The sequence below is a fragment of the Poecilia reticulata genome, linkage group LG15 (genome assembly GCF_000633615.1).
Source record: "Poecilia reticulata strain Guanapo linkage group LG15, Guppy_female_1.0+MT, whole genome shotgun sequence".
Lineage (NCBI taxonomy): Eukaryota > Metazoa > Chordata > Actinopteri > Cyprinodontiformes > Poeciliidae > Poecilia > Poecilia reticulata.
The window spans coordinates 16,951,555-16,970,414 of NC_024345.1; the positions used below are offsets into that span (position 1 = coordinate 16,951,555).

The 18,860-nt window shown below is 36.8% G+C and overlaps 2 protein-coding genes across 2 annotated transcripts; both read right to left on the minus strand.

Moving 5' to 3' along the window:
- Positions 1–2,726: 2,726 nt before the first annotated feature.
- On the minus strand, positions 2,727–11,342 carry LOC103476916 (rho GTPase-activating protein 19-like). Its single transcript, XM_008429657.1, has 12 exons — positions 11,254–11,342; positions 9,932–10,139; positions 9,385–9,638; positions 8,916–8,996; positions 7,666–7,875; positions 7,355–7,581; positions 7,170–7,256; positions 5,821–5,886; positions 5,113–5,334; positions 4,920–5,015; positions 4,707–4,804; positions 2,727–4,305 (listed from the first exon to the last, which is right to left on the minus strand). Exons 2-11 carry the CDS (start codon positions 9,976–9,978, stop codon positions 4,745–4,747), a joined length of 1,350 nt encoding a protein of 449 aa, XP_008427879.1. The 5' UTR covers positions 9,979–10,139; positions 11,254–11,342; the 3' UTR covers positions 2,727–4,305; positions 4,707–4,744.
- A 2,121-nt stretch (positions 11,343–13,463) lies between these two features.
- LOC103476919 (neuropeptides capa receptor-like) lies at positions 13,464–17,442 on the minus strand. The gene is made up of 7 exons (XM_008429665.2): positions 17,326–17,442; positions 16,364–16,534; positions 16,178–16,274; positions 15,657–15,862; positions 14,656–14,877; positions 14,408–14,585; positions 13,464–14,237 (listed from the first exon to the last, which is right to left on the minus strand). Exons 2-7 carry the CDS (start codon positions 16,511–16,513, stop codon positions 13,870–13,872), a joined length of 1,221 nt encoding a protein of 406 aa, XP_008427887.1. The 5' UTR covers positions 16,514–16,534; positions 17,326–17,442; the 3' UTR covers positions 13,464–13,869.
- Positions 17,443–18,860: the final 1,418 nt, after the last annotated feature.

The following is an 18,860-nucleotide window of genomic DNA, read 5'->3' on the forward strand; positions in this document are numbered from 1 at the left end:
CTACAAATAGCGGAGCCCCCGACTCCACCCCTACCCCTCCTGTTCACCCTCACTTCTCTCCCTCCTCATACAACACCCCCCACCCCCCTCCGACGCAACCCTGCCTGAACTCACACTCATTCCTAAGATCCCTCTTTCATTCCCTTGACTCTCTTCACAATACAAATCTACTCCAACTATCTTCCTCTTTTCAGCTGCTTCTTACACACTACCAACTCATTCTTGTGTCTCAGGTTTGCCTCCAGGCGAACCCCACAGAGAGAGAGAGACAGACAGAGAGTCCTAACCTGCGTGACACTACAAAGCCTCTGCCCGGAGCGAGAGAATCCACAGGGGATGGGAAGAATCAACACCTCGGTTCAGAGAGGTGGAAAGAAAAAAAAAGACTGAATAAATAATCAACAAGTACAGTATCTTTGAAAAGTAATCGCACTTTTGCACATTTTTGTCACACGGCAGCCACTTACGTCAGTATTCTTCACTGAGATTTTCAGGTGGAGGCAAAATCATGTGTTTTGTTTTTTTTTATTATCTCTCCCTCTTAAAAGTTCTCTCTGCATTTACTCTTAGTTAAAATCTAGCACAAAGAACCATCTTAATGCTTGAGCCATGAAGACGGTATACAAAGGACACCTAGTTAGTTCATGAAATACAGTTCATTTAATGAGTAAATCCGGCCCCAGAGGTTTGTTATAGAGCATCAGTAAACAAAAAGCATCGTACAGACCAAGCAGGACAAAGATAAAGATCCAGAGAAATTGAAACCAAGTTATGTGATAAAACATGGCTGAGGCAGAATCATGCTGTGGGAATTATTTTCATCAGCAGGAACAGGGAAACTAGCCAGAGAAGATGGGAAGATGAATGGAGCCAAATCCGGATTTGAGACTCCTTACAGCGTTAGGCAAATTTATATATGTAACGGTTCAGAGACTCCAGTCCTGAAGAGTTACTCTGCTGTAACTCTTAAAGGTATACACAACTAAAAAATGCCTTTGTAGAAGTTGATGACATGTTGAGAATGTAGTCAAGCTATTTCTTGGTTTGGTGGAGCAAGGAGAAGCAAGATGCAGGATGTAGACTGAAGTCGGAGAAAAGCATATTTGTTTCATTCAATGTCCAGAACAACTGAGAATTGTGGCAAAACTTATCAACTGATGTTCAGATGTGCTCTTCATCTAATCTGACTGAGTTTAAGCTATTTCAAAATGGGTGTGAACACTTTTTCATGTCTTTACTTGTGTATCAGGTGAAGCAGCAACAGACACTACAAAGTGTTAGAAGGAAAAAGAAATACTCATAACCATAAAAAGTCAACGTTCCATTTAAAGCACTTCATAATAAAACATTCAAGTAAAAGAACTCCAGTGTACTCATACCTGCTGTTTTAATTTATTAACGCAACTGGAACACAATCCCAGTCTCAGTGCCAGAACCAAGCATTTTTGAGTCTAAAAGTGGACTCAAAAACCAAGAGCTGGGTAGAGCGAGCTCTGCTGAGATGGAAAACAGTGAACAACGAGCAGCATTTGCAGGATTTTATTCCCCTAAAAGGACGTCTTCATATCATGACAGCGGGACATTTAGTGAAAGAAGCGTATATATTAAGAGCCTGTCTGCTGTTGAGAGTGTAACTATAGCTTTTAGAGGAACTGTTTACAAGGTCAAATTTGCACTTTGTGAAAGTGCAAATCTATATTTTTGTTTGTGGCTTCAGAACAGGATCTCAAGGATTCTGGGTATTTTGGTCATGGTTATCCACAGTGTGAAATAAATGGTAACATATAAAACAGGGAACATATTGTGAGAAATTTGAGGGGGGGGGGAAACCTCTGAACTGGGTTTGAAAAGCAGTTTGCATGCAAAGCTTCACCCCACAATGGAATGACAACCATGAGAACAATGAACGCTGTTTAAGTATCATATAGCATGAATTTTAGCTGAAATCAAAAACGACCATTTATGAAGAACATCTTATGTGATGAAATGTATAAAGTTCAGATGCTAAAACCATCTTCATTGAGGTCAAGCAGGAGGTCTAAATATGTTCTGTGGATGATCCTTACAAGTGTTACAAAAGAAGGAAAAAATTGGAATGCAATGCTACGCGACCAGCGATAATCATATTATTATAAAACATACACATGCAGAGGGAAAAAAAAGCTCCATTTTGTCCTTGTAAAAATGTCACTTCAGTGTAGATCTTCCTGTTATGAATTGCTAATTAAAGAGGAGACAGTGGTGTTTAGTGGTAATGGGGGGTAGAAACATCCCTCCGCTCTCACAGAGTTGATAGGAATGCACACAAGTACACAAGAATGATTTCTCGGCTCTTAAAGCAAAGCAATGAGACAACATGGCAGCAATTACAACTGTCTGGCAGAGATGTTTGCAAAACACGAGACCTCAAACAAAGGGGACTGAAAGGGCGAGTTACAACTAATTTTTGTTCTGCCGATTCAAAATTTTATATAAGCAAGCCACTTTCTAACAAGTCCAACTTACAAAATGAGAAAAGTTGCTCAGGACAAAGAAAAAATGCTTCTCTGTGCTCAACTGTGACATGTGATAAACAGAAGGCAGCATTTATGTCTGAAAAACTATGGATCAGATAGGAGTTTATAACAGAGTGGCTTCCTGTCAATGTCCATTGTGATATATTTTATAATTTTGTCAGACTTGGCACATTTAGACAAAAAAATAAATGAATAAATACACAGCAAAAATGAAGAACACACTTTATGTGGAGTTTATTAGAGCATGGAGAACTCAGGTCACAGACATCAATCTGTTTTCGATTTGACAAAAGAAATATGACGCGCCGGCTGTAAAAGCTTGCTTTGCGTTACTGAAGCTGGCTGCCGCTTATGTGAAGAACTTGAGAAAAGGACAAACATTAACAATTGGTGAAAGTTGGCCTCACTGTCCACAAAACCTATTAATGCTTTCAATAAGGGATTAGTCTGGTTTTTTTTTTTTTTTTGTTATCCTTGGTAATTTTGCCATAATAAACATTAAATTAATAATTAATTTGTAAACAGTTAACATTAAAACATCTTATTGCTTGCAACAGCATACTGGGTCATGCGTGGATAACAATAAGCAGGAAGGCTGAGCGATCATCCCCAAACGCAACACATTGTGTAGAAAGGTTCCTACCTCACAATCATTTGCAACTAAACAGCACCCCCTCGTGGTTGTAAGAAAAAGTGCAGGACCTGACTTAACACAATCTCTAAAACACATAAAAGTAAAAAACAAAATGTACTTAAATAAAAAGGAAATTCAGGAAAACATCAGAAAGTATTACAGTAAGTTGCATAGCTCTACAGAAGCACCATGGGGTCAAGCAGCAGTAATCACATTATAGTTAAAGGGTAACAGCTTAAAGTGAGTATTACTCAGTTCAAAAGTGATAACAGCTAAACTCTTTCAGTAAACACATACATTTAAAAAAAACATGACAGTGGTCAAAAGAAAAAAAAAACATTTGATTTTGCTTGAAGTCCATTGAATGAACCTTTACAATAATAAAAAGATAAAAGCATACATTTAAAAACCCCTCACCAAAACAGTAAAAATACCACTTAAAGATCCAAAACTAGTTAATGCATACAGAGTAGCCTCAGGAAAAGCTTAAAAGTAGAAAATAAAAAGAAATGACAGGTTAAAATATCAGTAGCATTAAAAAACCCGTAAAACAAAAAGTGTTCACACAACTTTGTTAAAGGAACAAAAAATACAAATATTCTGTCACCTTTCCTTTAATCTTCCCTTCACATGTATTAATTTTCTAAATATGGAAGTATTTAAGTTAAACAAATGTAAATCAATCCTGTTGCATAGGAACTCATCTTTACAGCAACTTAAGACGTTCAGCTTAAGGCACATACTTGAATTGGGAACTTAGGTCCAACAACATTTACATTACAAACCAAAAATCAGCACATCACAGTTTCTTAAGACGTTTGAGAAAGAACAGTGCAGGTCTTGGCATGTAAACAACAGCAAAATATAGTAATCTATGAACTGAAATTCACTGAAATTCAATAAAATATCCCAAAATTCTTGGCAGCTTAAAAACGTTACACTTGACTGACCCAAAACACACAACATCACTGTTACTAACTGCTGTGTTAAATTTGCAAGCTGCAAAGATATTCTTTGGGGTTTTATAAACCCTTAAGTTTCACACTAAAGGAAAAAACAAAAACCAAAAAGAGAGGATAGTAACTATAACAACACATAAAACACCTGACGTTCCCAAGGTCTTGGGGGAGCACAGTCTTTTAACAGCAATTCTTCCTGGCAGAGAGGATGAAAAGGGGTTAATTAGTTGTCAAATCTCCAGCTGAAAGCAACTATAATTGTTACATTTGTCAGCTACAGATGGATGAATACAGAACGACAAGTTGCTGATGAGCATTTAAAACAGGACAAATGCATTAATATAATGTCAGTAATTATGGAACATTTCAGTCTAGCTGAAAAAAAAAACATTACTGAAGTATTTCACCACACATCTCCATCTACGTGGGATTTTATCCACAATTTCCCTCTGAGTAAAAGACTCACCAACGTGGTAAATGATTTTAAACATTTTCTGCAAATTAAGAGTACCACTGTAATATTGAGCCTCTTTAACCCAATGCCCATAATTTTCAATAGAAGACATTCACTTTGAGGCTGAATGTTGCTATACTCACTTTCTCTCTTTGGGTGTTTTCTCATAATCTACCCATCATCAGGATCTGGGAGGAAGACTCTGCAGTGTGCCGTTTTCTTTCTCTGTAGAAGCCTTCCTCTGTTACATAAGTGGAAAACGCAAATCATGTCCTTCACATAATAATGAGCTGTTTGTGAAAATATTGATTAAAGCATCAAAGAGAATGCAACATAACAAAAGCTTGTCCGCCAACCTTGCTAATTCCACCCGCAGAACGAGAACGCCAGTGTTTCTTGATGAATGGTGTTCGTGTCTCCCCAGAGGAATTCGAGTCGGGCTGCTTTTCAAACTACAAAGAAGATGGCACCCCGTTAAAGTATCGATTTAAAGAGGTTCAATGTATAGTTTGAGTATAATTTGTTCTCTGAAAAGTCCCACTAAGTTACCCGTCTGATGAGTTTTTTCTTCTTGGCAGACTCCGGCATGCTGCTGACTTGCTTGTAGAGTTCTCTGAGACACGACTCAGTGTAGCTCTGATTCTCAGAAGGCTTGATGTCGCTGGTGCTGCTGGTCTTACCTGCGACTGACCTCATAGAAGGAGAAGGTGACGGAGTTGCAATCGCGGCAATAGAGCCAGTTTTGTTTCCTGAAGACAGATTCAGGTCATCCTAGAAAAGTCAAGAGATTTCCTATTACACACTGCGCACACAGCTGACATTCAGCTGGACAAAATCTTAAATCAATCAATCAGCATTGTAAACATCTAAAAAAATATATATAATTATACTTTATTTGCCCACAACGGGGAAATTCCTGTGCAACAGCAGCAAAGAGAAAAACAATCAATGAAAGTAGGTTTACATCAAGATGGGAATACGTCATATGTAAAAACAGAATAAAGAAAAAAAACACATAAAAGAAAAAAAATTCAACATAAATAGAACATTATGAATATTTCCCTGAATAATTCATAAAAAATACTTGTACAGCATTAGCCATTGTTCTAGCTACAGGACACGGGTAAGGAGAGGTTTATTTAGATAAAATGTCAATGAATGGATGTAAAATGGGGGGCTGAGTTCACAAACAGATCCAGGACAGTGCTACAAACTTCTCCATTAAGACGGGGGAAAAAAAAGAAGAAACACACTTACATTTGACTGAAGCGTTTTGGATCCAGTGTAGAATAATCGAGCATATTCTTTGATATAGACAGGTGCCTTAAACGATATAAAATATGTGCAATAAAGTCTGAGTCTGATGAATCTCATTTAGGTAACACTTTATTTGACGGGGTGTGCATAAGACTGACATGACACTGCCAAAAACATGACATAACACCTGTCATGAACATAAAGAAGTCTTTATGAATGTTTATGACAGTTGTCATAAAGTGTAATTCGGTAAATAATGACACTTTTAATGCAAAGTTGCTCCAAAAGTTGCATTAAAAGTCCATTAAAAGTGCCAACGTTGCATGATTTTGTAAATTATGATAATTTGGCACTATTGGCACTATTTGACAAAGGAAAATCAACTCAATGGAAAGAAAAATAGAAAGATTTTAGGTGATCAGAACACAGGTCAGCCATGACATCAGTAAGGTAAGGCTGCTCATTTTATCATAAAGCAATATTCAGATAAGAATATCTGTATCTTGGCATTTACTTAAATGCTAGTTTTTCAGTTGTTTCGTTCTCAAATACTTGAAGAACAAACAAACCCCCTGCATGGAGATGGCTCTGAAATAATATAGCTGCTGCTGGGAATTTTAATGACTTCATGACCGACTGAATGTCAACGCATATCCGTCCTTGTCCGGATGTTTCAGAGTGTGCACTAAAGAAATCGGTGGGAATGTTTCATTACACAGCAGGATGATAGGACTTGATGGCTTCGAATGGATGACTAAAGAGCTTTTCAGGGAGAGTAAATCTGACTTCAGTGTGGTTGTGTGTCTGCATGCAGGACACCTGGCTGAAGGCACAGAAGTTTCACAACAAACAAGCTGAAAATGGCCACAGTGAAGGATTAGGATACCAAATACACAACAGTTTGAACAAAAGCTCTTACTCAAAACATTTTTAGACAATCATGATCTCTCAACTTCTGAAAATGAATCTTAGTGAGTCTAAACATAACTTACAAAACACTCACAAAGAGCAGTCACTGATTTCTCTATGAGCCAATTCTCAGTTCATATTCTTTAAGATCTGCATTTCTTGTAACCCTGGCAACTTCCCAGCTTAATAACTAATGAAAAAAGACAAAGCTTTCAGAATGAATTTAGTGAATCCAGATTATTTCACAAGGCCACCTTCCTCGTGTTGAAATCAGAGACACTGTGCTTTTGATCGGCAGTTAAAGACAATCAGCACATTTCACTAAACATACATTACTTTATGGATGACTTTCGATTCTCACTTGGCTTAAATAAAAGACACTTATAATGTACATCACTCTATTCATTCTATTCAATTAAGCAGCAAACTAAGTGGATTACCTTGAACATTTTTTGTGAGTGCCGAATGAGAAACGCTACCCCGTTATTCAGTTTCTCTATGTTTCCCTGGAGATCACTTGCTGTCACCTGCATCAGAATATATAAAAAATATATATATAAGAAGAAATGAAAAAAAAAAAAAAAATACTTCCTGAAATACTTTCAATATTTCAGAAGATCCTCACATTTTTGGGCCAGATGATATGTGGAGCAAACATTGTTGCTAAATTAATAGCAGACATCTTGTTGATGTGCTGGCTGCGGGCCGTGTGGTACAATAAGTCCAGCAGCAGCTTCAACAAGCTCCGGTTGGTCGGTGGCAGCAACATAAAAAGCAGCTGAAACGCCTCAATCTGGCGGGCCTTATCGGGGACATTAGTCTTATTTCCTTTTTCGTCAAAGCAGGTCAACTCTGGACAAAGCAAAGAGAAAAAGATGATTAAAAAAAAATAAAAATACCAAAACGGGCCAAAATTCTGTGCGATTCAACAAATACCTCCAATCTTCAGGTGAGCATGGTAATGTCTATGCATGAGCAGAGGCTCTGGCAGCTCTCCCAGGAACACCTTGAGCAAAGTGGCGGCATCATTGGGATGGAAGTCACCTGTCTCCAGATCTATCTCGGTGCCGTTGTTGAGCATTTCCCTTAGGGCCGCCTGCCTCAGGCTGTGGCCTGGCACCCGAAACAACCCCTCCACATGAAGATCTGGGGAGCAGCGAAAGAGAGAGATAACCAGAGGGGAGGAAGAAGCAAGGAGGGGAGAGTGTGGGCGTTTTGGACACAGAGTGATGAAGACAAACACACAGGGGCAGAGAAAGAGGCAGACAAGATGTGGTGAATGAAACTGAGGGAGAGAGTCAGCAAGAGCAAAGTGCTTTCAGATGAATTATTTACTGATGCATTTGCTTCTAGTGTCCGCTTTCAGCAAGTGACATCATTCTTTTCTAGAAATAAACCATGACCTCATGGTAACTTATTGTTCAGAAAGAAAGTTATGGTGTCTCAATTTTTGACAAACGTAACTCTAGTAGTGAAAGAACAAACGAATGAAATTCTGCCCTCACATCCAAATCAAAGATTTAATCATGAGTTTTAAAACAAAAAGTAATGACATATGGTATTTCTTTTTTATGTTTGAAAGCATATGCATAGTGCTTTGAAAAAATATTCATACCTCCTTATACTTTTTCACATTTGTTGCTTTGAACTATTTTTAACGCAATTCAATTCAGTTTATTTATAAAGCACCAATTCACAACAAATGTCATCTCAAGGCAAAAACAAATAATAATAATCATTTCAATTCTAATTGATCCTGGTTATAAAACAATAGAGTATTCTCAATTAATTATTCAAAGTAGTTTAAAAAAGTTTGTATCTAAGGAAACCCAGCAGATTGCATCAAGCCATTACAAACGTCCATGTATTTTTTAGGATTTTATGTCACAAGCAGTGTATACAATTGTAAAACACAGGGCAGATGATGAATGGTGTTCAAAATTAAATTGAGAAACTGATACAAGATATTTCTTGTTAAATTTATTTCACAAATATTATTAGATATTATTTGTTACATATGTAATTTTTTGAGAAAGGTTAAATACTTTTACAAGGCAATATATATGTAGAGTTTCATCACATCAAGGTGTTAATAAAAAGTTACTAAAAACACAATTGTGACTGTATAATGTTTGTATGTAATTATGATGCCATAACCCTCCTTTCAGGAGAGCATGTAAACTTACTTTTACTCAGGTATTCAATGAGCTGACAGATCTGAGCTATTCCTTCTTCAGTTAACGGAGCTCCAAATATCACTCCTTTTTCTGTCAAGCAACACAATAAAGAACATTATAAAGTGTATTACAAATAAATAATATTTTAATATGTTGAATTTGTGTGCATTATGGAACTCTTGGTATACTATGGAACTCTTCCATAGTATACCAAGAGTGTGCAAAAAAGCCATCCAGAAGGCCATGCGTAAAGAAAGAAACAAAGAACGAGCTTAATCATTATGAAATTGAAATTGCAGTCGTGTAATAATGAACTTAATATCTTACTGCTGCCTACAATAATGGTTTAGGCAGCAGTAAGATGCAGCCAAAATGTAAACAAGTTGGGAGTATGTTTACCTGTATGCATTATAGAAAAACACAACTCATGTGTATGAAGTAGCTGATCCCAAAACCTGTGCACATTAACACCTCTAACCTTTCCGTTTGCGGAAGTTGAAGGAGCGCAGAAACCCGGTGGACGTCGGCACCTTCGGCACCGACTCTCCAGTCAGCTGGGCGAACTCGTCCCCTGGCAGATCTATGAGCCGAGTAATATTGCTAAGCACCAAATCCGAGAAAATCTGCGAATGCTCATGCCTAAACCTCTCCACAAAGAAGTCCGGGTTAAAGATTACAGGCTGGTTCGCGTCTGGTTTTTCGTGACAGAGGAACACGCTGCAATTTGTCTCCCTGTAAAGAAACAGCCATTAACACCATCAGCTTGTTATTACATTTAATAGAAAGTTTCTAGCCGGATACCAAAAATGAACGGCTGAAGTAGGTACTGAGCATACCTATCAGTCTGCCAGCTGTTGCTAGGTTATTTGGTTAAGCTGGGTAGGGCTAGCATGTATTTTTTTTATGTAACGATTGTAATACAAGATAATACTGTATACTTAAAATACCATTTAAGGAAGCATACTGTTTTCATATTACTACTGTAGTCTGTTCATTCACTTATATAATGTTTGAAAATGTGTTACCTTCTATCAAGCTTCACAGTGTTTTGAGAACTATTTTTAGTCGCCATCTTCGTTTTGAATCTTCCGCGGCTTCATGATGGTCACGCCCACGACGTAACGTACGTAACGACCGTTAAGGCACTAGTGATGGGAATTTCGGCTCTTTCCAGAGAGCCGGCTCTAAGAGCCGAAACGTTCACGACCGATCCATCACTATTTATTCCAATCTCTGAAAAGATAGGACAGTTAAAGAATCCTTTGTTAGTACATTTGGCAAAATTTAAAGAAACTTAAATTAAGCTATTTGTATGATTCTGGCATCTCACATTTTGTTATTAGTGTAAAATTGAGGAAGATGAATTGCTACAGAATTTCAAAGCTGCCATGGTCTTTGATGATGAAATAACTTGGCAAATAAATCTTTTGTAAATTTTGCAAACATACATACATTCAAAATCGTGGGATTTGTAGCTTGTAAAATACCAAATAAAACCTAACAAATCTGCATTGTACAAACTAAAGTAAACGAGTTCTAAAACAAACTTTTCATTTGGCTCATGTGCCTTATGGCTATTATTTGGCTTCCATTAAATCTTTAAATTTAATTCTAAAATGATTGTCATTTTCTGAGGTGCTGATCTGCACCATCTGTTGTTTGTGTAAGCCTTGTTGGCTTAGACAAATATAATTTATAATGAGCTGCATAAATTGCTTTACATCTCTTTTTTTCACTTGTTAATTTACAATACAATTGAACTACCTTCACTGCATAAGCTGAATGAAACATGTTTAAACTGCATTACTTAAGGTCGTTAAATTTACAAACTTTGTCAATATAATATATTCAGTGTCGCATTACAGTCAAATCAAATGTTCTAATTATGTGTTACATAAAATTTATAGTCTGGAATTTTGGCTGAGTTTAAAATTACACTATTGATTAATGTTCAGTCTGAACTGTTGCAGCCAAAGCAAGAAGGAAACCTGGCACAAAAATGAATGTGAATAAAGAGATTCACATACGTCATATTTTTCTCTACCACATCTTTCCAGTTGATCTGAAGGTATTTTTGTGTTTTTCTATAAAAACACAAGCCAATCCAACACTGATTTCAAATACACACAGCAGCCAATAAATATTGGCAGGTAAATACCTGCTCTGGGTTTTTGTGAAAAAAAAAAATGTAGTATTTAAAAAGCATCAGAAGCAACCTTTGACTCTGCTAGAAAATGATTCATTTCTGACTTTAAATAGAAAATATTTCCAATAAAAAGATACATTTTTACTGAGAACGTAAATCAGTTTTGATAGAGACAGTCTGAAAGGGTCACTGTCCACGCACCTGTGTGTTTTGATGTTTAATTTTCTCAGAAAATGGATTGGTCAGGAGCCTTTGCTTCAACACATGAGTCCCCCTCTGTGAAAGTTGCCATGGTGACACACCCTAGTAAGAAGTGAACCAGTCGAAGGCAGTAAACCTGCCAAGTTACAACCTGAGCTTCAAAGCAAAAAAAATAATTTAACTTGTAACATATCTGTCTTAAATTAGTTACACAGAGATGACACCCATCAGTAAGAAAAAAATAGTTTCTGATTAAATTGCATTGATCAAATATTTATGTCATGCAAAAAGGCAAATTATAAAAAAATCAGAGTGTGATTTATTTTTTCTATTCTGTCTCACAATTGATGATGAAAATTACAGACACCTCCATTATTTGTAACAAAGAAAATAAAGAAAACATAAATCAGTGTATCAAATACATATTTCCACCACTGTTTGCATTGTTATCAAACCAAAGAAAATGACAGAATCTTCTGATGTTAAACAAATTATAACTTGACAGAATATTGTGAAATCCTTTGCAGAGTGAACATAAACGCTATATAAGTCTAACATAATTTCATTTCATTTCATAATAGAGCTGCGGAAGAAGGGGGAAAATATTCCAATCTGAAATGGAAAAATAAAACCTGATGAATATCCATGCTGAAGTCTGTGATTACTTATCATTTATATATCTGACAAAATTAAAGAATTGTGGATGTATTTATTCGAGACACATGATAGAATTTCAAATTAACTCGTCAGACCAAAAAAATTTTTTTAAATACTCATAGCATTAAAAGGCTTTTTCAAATTGTCTTCAGAATTTCTTCTGTCAACCTGACTTACTCTTTGACAAGTTTTACATGCAGTAAGATCAAGTTTGATAGAACATTTTCATTATAGCAAATTTTGGAAAGAATTTGCAAACATCTGTTGATTACAATTAGGCACACAATAACCCATGTAGCCTAACAGATAAATCTTTCTCATTTTATCCAGAAAATGAAAAAGATGTTTCTTTTTTTTTTCTCCCATATCTTCAAATCTGGTTAATATAAATAAAAAATGTTCTACTCAATCTTTGTTGAGATTACGTGAAGATTTATTTCTACTGCATTTCTCTCAAGTGGATGGTTCCTCTTTTTATATATTAATATTGTGTTAAACACCAGCATAAATGCATTAAATCTATATCTGTATGCACTTCCGTACAAAGATTGTTGGTGATACTTTGACCTCAATCTAATCTCAGTCAGTGAGAGGGCAACAATGATTCATAAAAACACTCGGCATCCTCTGCACACTGAGTTTAGCTTTCAATAAAGAGATTTACTTACAGTATGGCAAAAGGGTAAAATCAAACCAGCACTTGAGGTCTTTCATTTGCGCTAGCCGGGTTTTTAAATTATTCTAGAAGAACTGTGCTGCCTGCAATCCTGATATAACTTTGTAAATGCTTTTTTCTTCTTTTTTAAATTCTTGTGGGTGTTTTCTCTTCACTGCTGCAAATTGATTGGCCTTTAGGAACAATGAAGTATTTAAACTCAACTCAGTTCAACCTGAACAACAAGAACAAATGAATTTCTCTATTTCTGTAATTTCACATATATATATTTTTATAAAAAAGGATGAAAGAGTACTCAATGATGGAAGGACAAAATGAAAGGATGAAAGAGTGAAAAAAGTATATATTATGAATTGACAAGTAAGCTTTCGCTTGTATGAAATGCTCCCTCCATTGCTCCAAGGTGGTAGCAAATCAGAGACATGGCTCATTATCACACAATGGTAGCAATCTAAATCAAAATCAAGCTGTTCATGTGAACTTTGCCCATAAATGTACTTTACTGAACGCCGTAGGGAATACAGAGCTTGATATTTCTTTTGTTTTTTTTGCTGATTTTTTCCTGTTGCTCTATTGGCTTTTTATATAGATGTGTTTTTACTGGCAGAAAGTCAGCATTATTGGCAAAAGCAAATACAGAAATGACATAAACAGAAATATGTTTATCTATTAGGTTTCGAAATTGATTACTTGATTGATAATTCTGATTAATAGATAGGCTCAAATTGCCATGGTGGCAATTATTTCAGTTAAAGGGTAATTCAAGAAAAAATATCAACAAACATTCAATTTCAAAGAAGCATTTCTTGCTTCTTTATCAGTCTGGAGAAATATCAGAAATATACTCCATTATTAATCCATAAGAACATTTATTTAAACATGTACACATACAATAGGTTGAGAAAAGAATTCACAGGTAATTGTTGCTTTTAATGGTACATAACATTAAAAATAGGATGGAGTTTTTCTTCATTAGCACGCAATATGACTGTACAGTGTAACCAACTATTGCCGAAATAACGTCACAAACTAGGATCTTACAAGCAAAAGCATTTTTCTTTTACAGCGTTTTCAAGTAACAACTGTGATCAAACATTTTTTTACATGAGTGACACTCCAACACTATACTACATGAACAAAAGGAAGTGAGAGAAAGCAGAAAATTATATGTTTTGTCTCTAAGAGCATGGCAGAAAGCATATTGTTCAGAGTGCTTTTTGTTGCAGCTAACGTTGAAAAGAACTTCCCCAGCTCTCTCCACATCTGCCTGATCCATTCTTTTTTCAAAGTTGTTCCTTTTTGGCGCTTTTTGCTTTGCAGGATTTTCCGTCAATCTTCTCCTTGGCCATTGTGCTTGCATCCTCACTAGAACTTTGTGTCCTCAACCAAGACAGACCCCGGTACCTCCAGTAGCAACGTGGTCTGAGTCTTCTCAATGTTCTCCAGCACGCCCTGCGAAACGTGTGGGAGGAAATACAGAACAGAAACGGGTCCAGAGCACCATTGATGTACCACAGCGGCAGGGACAAATACGATTTCAGGACAGTATAGACAGAAAGAACTCTGTCAGACCAAACAACCACATACACCTGCATGAGGGACGATGCAATATCTGGAAAGTTGAAGAGAAAAAAAGCCACCACAACTGCACCTGAGAAGAGGAAAAACATTAAGAAGCTTAAAAGTACTGATTGCAAACATATACATTTACTGTTATAGTTCATGTTGAAACACTCTCGCTGTTTAAACTTTACCACACTTTGCTGCATCTGCAGTCCCACAACCAACATTCAATAAAATGTATGTTTTTATTTTGCTCACCCATTAGTTTTAAAGCCCTCTTTTCATTTAAAAGTAGCTTTCCATTCCGATGGCACTGAATGTCTCGCCTTCCCTCTAAATCTGGCCTCATAAGACCCATGTTTCTCCTTTGACGACCATTCTTCCGTAGGTGGAGTAGGATGAGCATGTAGAGTGTAAAGATGGAGACCAGGGGGACCTGTAGTCAGACAAGAATATTTAGTGCTCATGTCTGATGCTGAAACAGAGACCTGAAAAACTGACCTTACCAGGAAGAAGAGCCCTGCTCTCAGGAGTAAGGCTCCTTTGTAGATATGAGCAGGATCGAGCTCTGTCATTTCACACATGGTGGAGACCTTAAAAGCATCTTCTTGTGTGGTTGCTGTGTAGTCGAGGATGCATGCTCTTGCCTGGTCGTACACCAGTGCGAATGGCACAGCTGACACCAGGGAAACGATCCACACAGTGACGAGACATGGCAGTCGAGACTTCTTTAGATTGGAGAGGAAAAAAGGTGGGGAAACACTGTTATTGCTGCATCTTTAATTCATCAGCCTTTCTTCCGACTGCTAATTGCTAAATGGGACGCAAGGTGGTAATTATGATCAGTCAAGACATGGAAAACAATTATTCACTGATGCACACAGAGGAATATACTGAGTGGATGAAAAGTCAATGAACCCAGAAATGTGATAATTAAGGGTGAATCAAACTGTGGGTATTGAGGGTGGTGAAGACCGCAGAAGGGACTGGCGCTCCAATTAAAATTCCTTCATTTGAACATTTTTTTTTAAACTGGATGAGACGTGGGTGGGTTCCCAGTATTGTGCAAAGGTTTTAAAGAAGTTATGGATTAATGTCCTTTAAATGAGAAGTGTTTTGTCACATGCTGATGTACAAAATTGCAACTTCACTCAAATGATAGAGAAAAGGCAACTAGTTTCCCTCGCTGACAGAAATATGGATTTGTCTGTAAATATTTCTGATCGTGCTGTTAAAACTAAAGGAGCACAACCATTTAGTCCTATTACAGTAAGACTGTGTTAAAACTACACTTGCATTTTAACACCTAATTTTTAAAATGTCTTTATTTAAAAATGTATTACTTCATTTTTACAACAATCAGAGATCCCAGCTCGGGCGGAAGGACTGCGCATACAGAGGTCTGACTGCTCTTTGTGCAAGAACTCCAAATTTCAAATCAAAAATGGCAACACAAAAGACAAGTTGCGAGAACAAACGGCGCAACTTTGCTGTATCAGCTCTGTACCTTCAGACTGGAGACGGACCACATGGTGTGGCATATTGCTGCGTAACGCTCTGTGGTGAAGGTCACGATAACCCAGCTCGTGGTGGCGCAGTACATCTGACGGACCATGAAGTACACTTTACACACTGCTTGGCCAAGGCGCCATGGATAGCTCTCCCAGTAATACCGATACAAAGTGACTGGGATGGTCAACAGCTGCAAAATGTCTGTAACAGTAAGAATTGATGGAAAGTTATTGATCAGCTATGCATTACCAATGCCATGTAAGGAGCATTGACTTTAACATGAAGCAGAAATAGCAGAAAAATAGTAGAGTAGAAATAGAGTTTATTAGAGGGGAAATTCAGGTGCAAAAGCAAACATCACATATTCAGTCCAATTCTAAGCATGAGCTGCTGAGATTTGGCCAAAAAATGATTCATTTGATTCTGTTTGGGGCCGTCGACATGTTGTGTGCCACTTTCACTGTGAAAGGTGTGAGTGATTGAACTTCACGAGACGTAATAAATCATAGCAGGTACCTGAAATGACAAGGCTCAGAAGGTAGACACGAATGGCGCTGACTCTCATGTGAGCATCCATGAGGAGGGTCAGTATGCTCACACTGTTGAACGCGACCTGTGACGGATTCAAAGGGGAGCACTTTGACACATTTGAAATTGACGGGATGCAAAGTCACAATTTCGAGTCTAGAAAAGCGCACATACGCCAAACAAGAAGATGAGGCTGTAAAAGATCGTCATGGGTACAGCGACTGACAGCGGTTCGCTTTTGGTGACGCTGATGTCGAGCTTCGGCGTTTCACTGGGGCTGACGTTGCAGCTGAAGAGGAATGAAATCTGCTCTGTGAAGTTCATGTTGAGGCAGGCAGGCGATAGCTACAGGAAGATTTTAGGAGGAAAAATTGCATTGGATTATTTGCAGTAAAAAATACAACTGTGATGTCACCAAATAATCATCAAATCAAATTATTCAGAATAATATTTAGGCTCTTTTGATTTATTGTACAAAATCTGTTGCTTTATTGGTTTTGCATAAATTAATTGCAAAATCCAGTGTCCTAGATGCTGTGAAAACAAAAAGAGGGGGCGCAAGCAGTTTTGCAAATTACAAGGTTACAGGTCTGATGTAAATGCAGAACTACAACTATGTTTTTATGTGGAATTTGGAACCATTTGCATTTTTTACCTTCTTATTGTAGTTAATGTATTAATGACAAATATTATGTACAAATACCGAGACCTACCTTTGACAAAAGAATAACAGATGTGACAAACCTTTCATTTTCAATAGAATACACACTCATACTAGAAGAACAAGAAAATATGGGGAGATTTTGGAAGAATTACTGATTAATCTTTTTTTCAAAAAACTTTGTTGAGAATTCAGACTGGTGTATCATTACCATCAAATAACATACATTTAAATGAAATTAACATAAAATGATAGGAAAGTCCTACTAAAAGTGCTTGCATCAGATAAATCTGTAAATAATTTAATTTCTAAATCAATTTCTTCTTTCTCAAAGAAGATAAAATGATTTTTTTAAAAGATTCATTTAACTGGAGTAACCTGTTGAGTCAGACACACAGCATGGACAGAGAATCAGATTAATAGAGAAACATAAAAAAAGCCTCTGGCCATTTTAGACTTGTAAAATTAGACCTACCTTTCTCAAAAGGGAAAACAGAGAAAATACCAGCGGCTCTCCTCTATGGCAAAACGCAAAAAAAGAAAAACAAACAAAAAAAATCTCCTGCTTTGGATGCCTCCCTCGGTACCTCAGTGGCTCTGCTACTCCCTCTCTGATTCCAACACTCTCTCTCTTTCTTTTTTTTCTCTCTCTCTCTTTCTTTCTCTCTCTCTCTTTCTCTCTCTCTCTTTTTTTTGTCTCTCTCTCTCTCTCTTTCTCTCTCTCATCCTTCTCAAAGAAACTCTTAGTCATAGCTGGTAAAATCTTGAACCCATGAATGTACCAGGTTAATGCCTGCAAGGCAGAACGTCTTGTTAAAGTGAAATAGCATTTACAACAATTTTGCTTAAGTTGAGGAATTTTGGATTCCTTGAATTACAGGTTGTGATTTTTCTGGCACCATTCCTTAAAACAGAAAAATTATAATTCATTTTAGCTGAAAATGCACAAGTTAAATAATTTGTTTTGGACTATTGCCATTTTGTATAATTATCATTTATAAGAGTAGACTGTCAGCTAGCAGTAAAATATATAAAGCCCTGAAGAAATGACTGAGTAACATCCTGTTCATTACTAGTCAGTAGAAACATTAAAGTTGCTAAGGTTACAAAATTTTGACTACAAAATGGTCAAATTCGATTTTGGAGATGATGCTAAACTCATCAGGAAGAATAGGGGAAAACATATTGTTTTCCTTAAATTCATAAACTTTGATATGATTAGGCTTTCATTTAATATGATTTCTAAGGAAGAACCTGATCATTATCTGGTCATTTTAGAGAACTATACATTAGAAGTTTAACAGCATTAATGAAATTGCTTTCTTGATACATGATTGATTAATTGACTTATTTTGAATATTGGTGACTGATATGTGACTAAATAAAGAACCAAATATATAATAAAAAGAAAAAAAATTTTTTAACCAAAGTTAAGCCTTTGATTGAGCATAATCATAACCGTATAAAAAAGAGCTGTATATTGATAATACATTTCGAAAACAGCCCTGTGACAGACTGGTGACCTGTCCAGGGTGACCCCGTCTCTCGCCTGGAACGTTAGCTGGAGATATGCACCAGCACCTCCCGACCCCACTATGGGACAAGGGTGTACAGAAAATGTATGGATGGATGGATTTCAAAAACAAATACCTCCAAGTCTAAGGGGAAATTAGTATGTGGTTCAAAGGTAGCGGACAATAAGAAGCTGTCGCATCTGGCTTGGTGGCAGAAACCATAGCAGAAATGACGGATGTTAGCAGAAGTAATCAAACCACTTATAAAACATGAGAATGAAAGTTGGTAAAAGATTACCACATTTCATGTGGTAAGGATGTGTCAGGATGTGGAGCAAATGTAACTTAATTGGGAAAGTTGTAAAAGGTTCACATTAACCTTAAGACCAAGGTGGCCTTCAGAGTATAAGTAAAATGTCTTGTAAATAGAAAATGTGCAGAAACATTACTTATTGCCAAAAAACGGTTGGATGTTGGGTTTTTTTTAGTACTTGAA

What these genes read in the sequence shown, in the direction of transcription:
- LOC103476916 (XM_008429657.1), bottom strand. Translation starts at nt 9,978, where the DNA reads ATGGCGACTAAAAATAGTTCTCAAAACACTGTGAAGCTTGATAGAAG. An exon ending in ACTCACAAAAAATGTTCAAG is followed by an intron (nt 5,887 to 7,169) that starts GTAATCCACTTA and finishes ATATCGTTTAAG; the next exon opens with GCACCTGTCTATATCAAAGA. An exon ending in AGAAAAAACTCATCAGACGG is followed by an intron (nt 5,016 to 5,112) that starts GTAACTTAGTGG and finishes TCTTCTTTGTAG; the next exon opens with TTTGAAAAGCAGCCCGACTC.
- LOC103476919 (XM_008429665.2), bottom strand. Translation starts at nt 16,513, where the DNA reads ATGAACTTCACAGAGCAGATTTCATTCCTCTTCAGCTGCAACGTCAGC. An exon ending in GAGCAGGGCTCTTCTTCCTG is followed by an intron (nt 14,586 to 14,655) that starts GTAAGGTCAGTT and finishes GTCTGACTACAG; the next exon opens with GTCCCCCTGGTCTCCATCTT. An exon ending in GAGGGCTTTAAAACTAATGG is followed by an intron (nt 14,238 to 14,407) that starts GTGAGCAAAATA and finishes TCCTCTTCTCAG; the next exon opens with GTGCAGTTGTGGTGGCTTTT.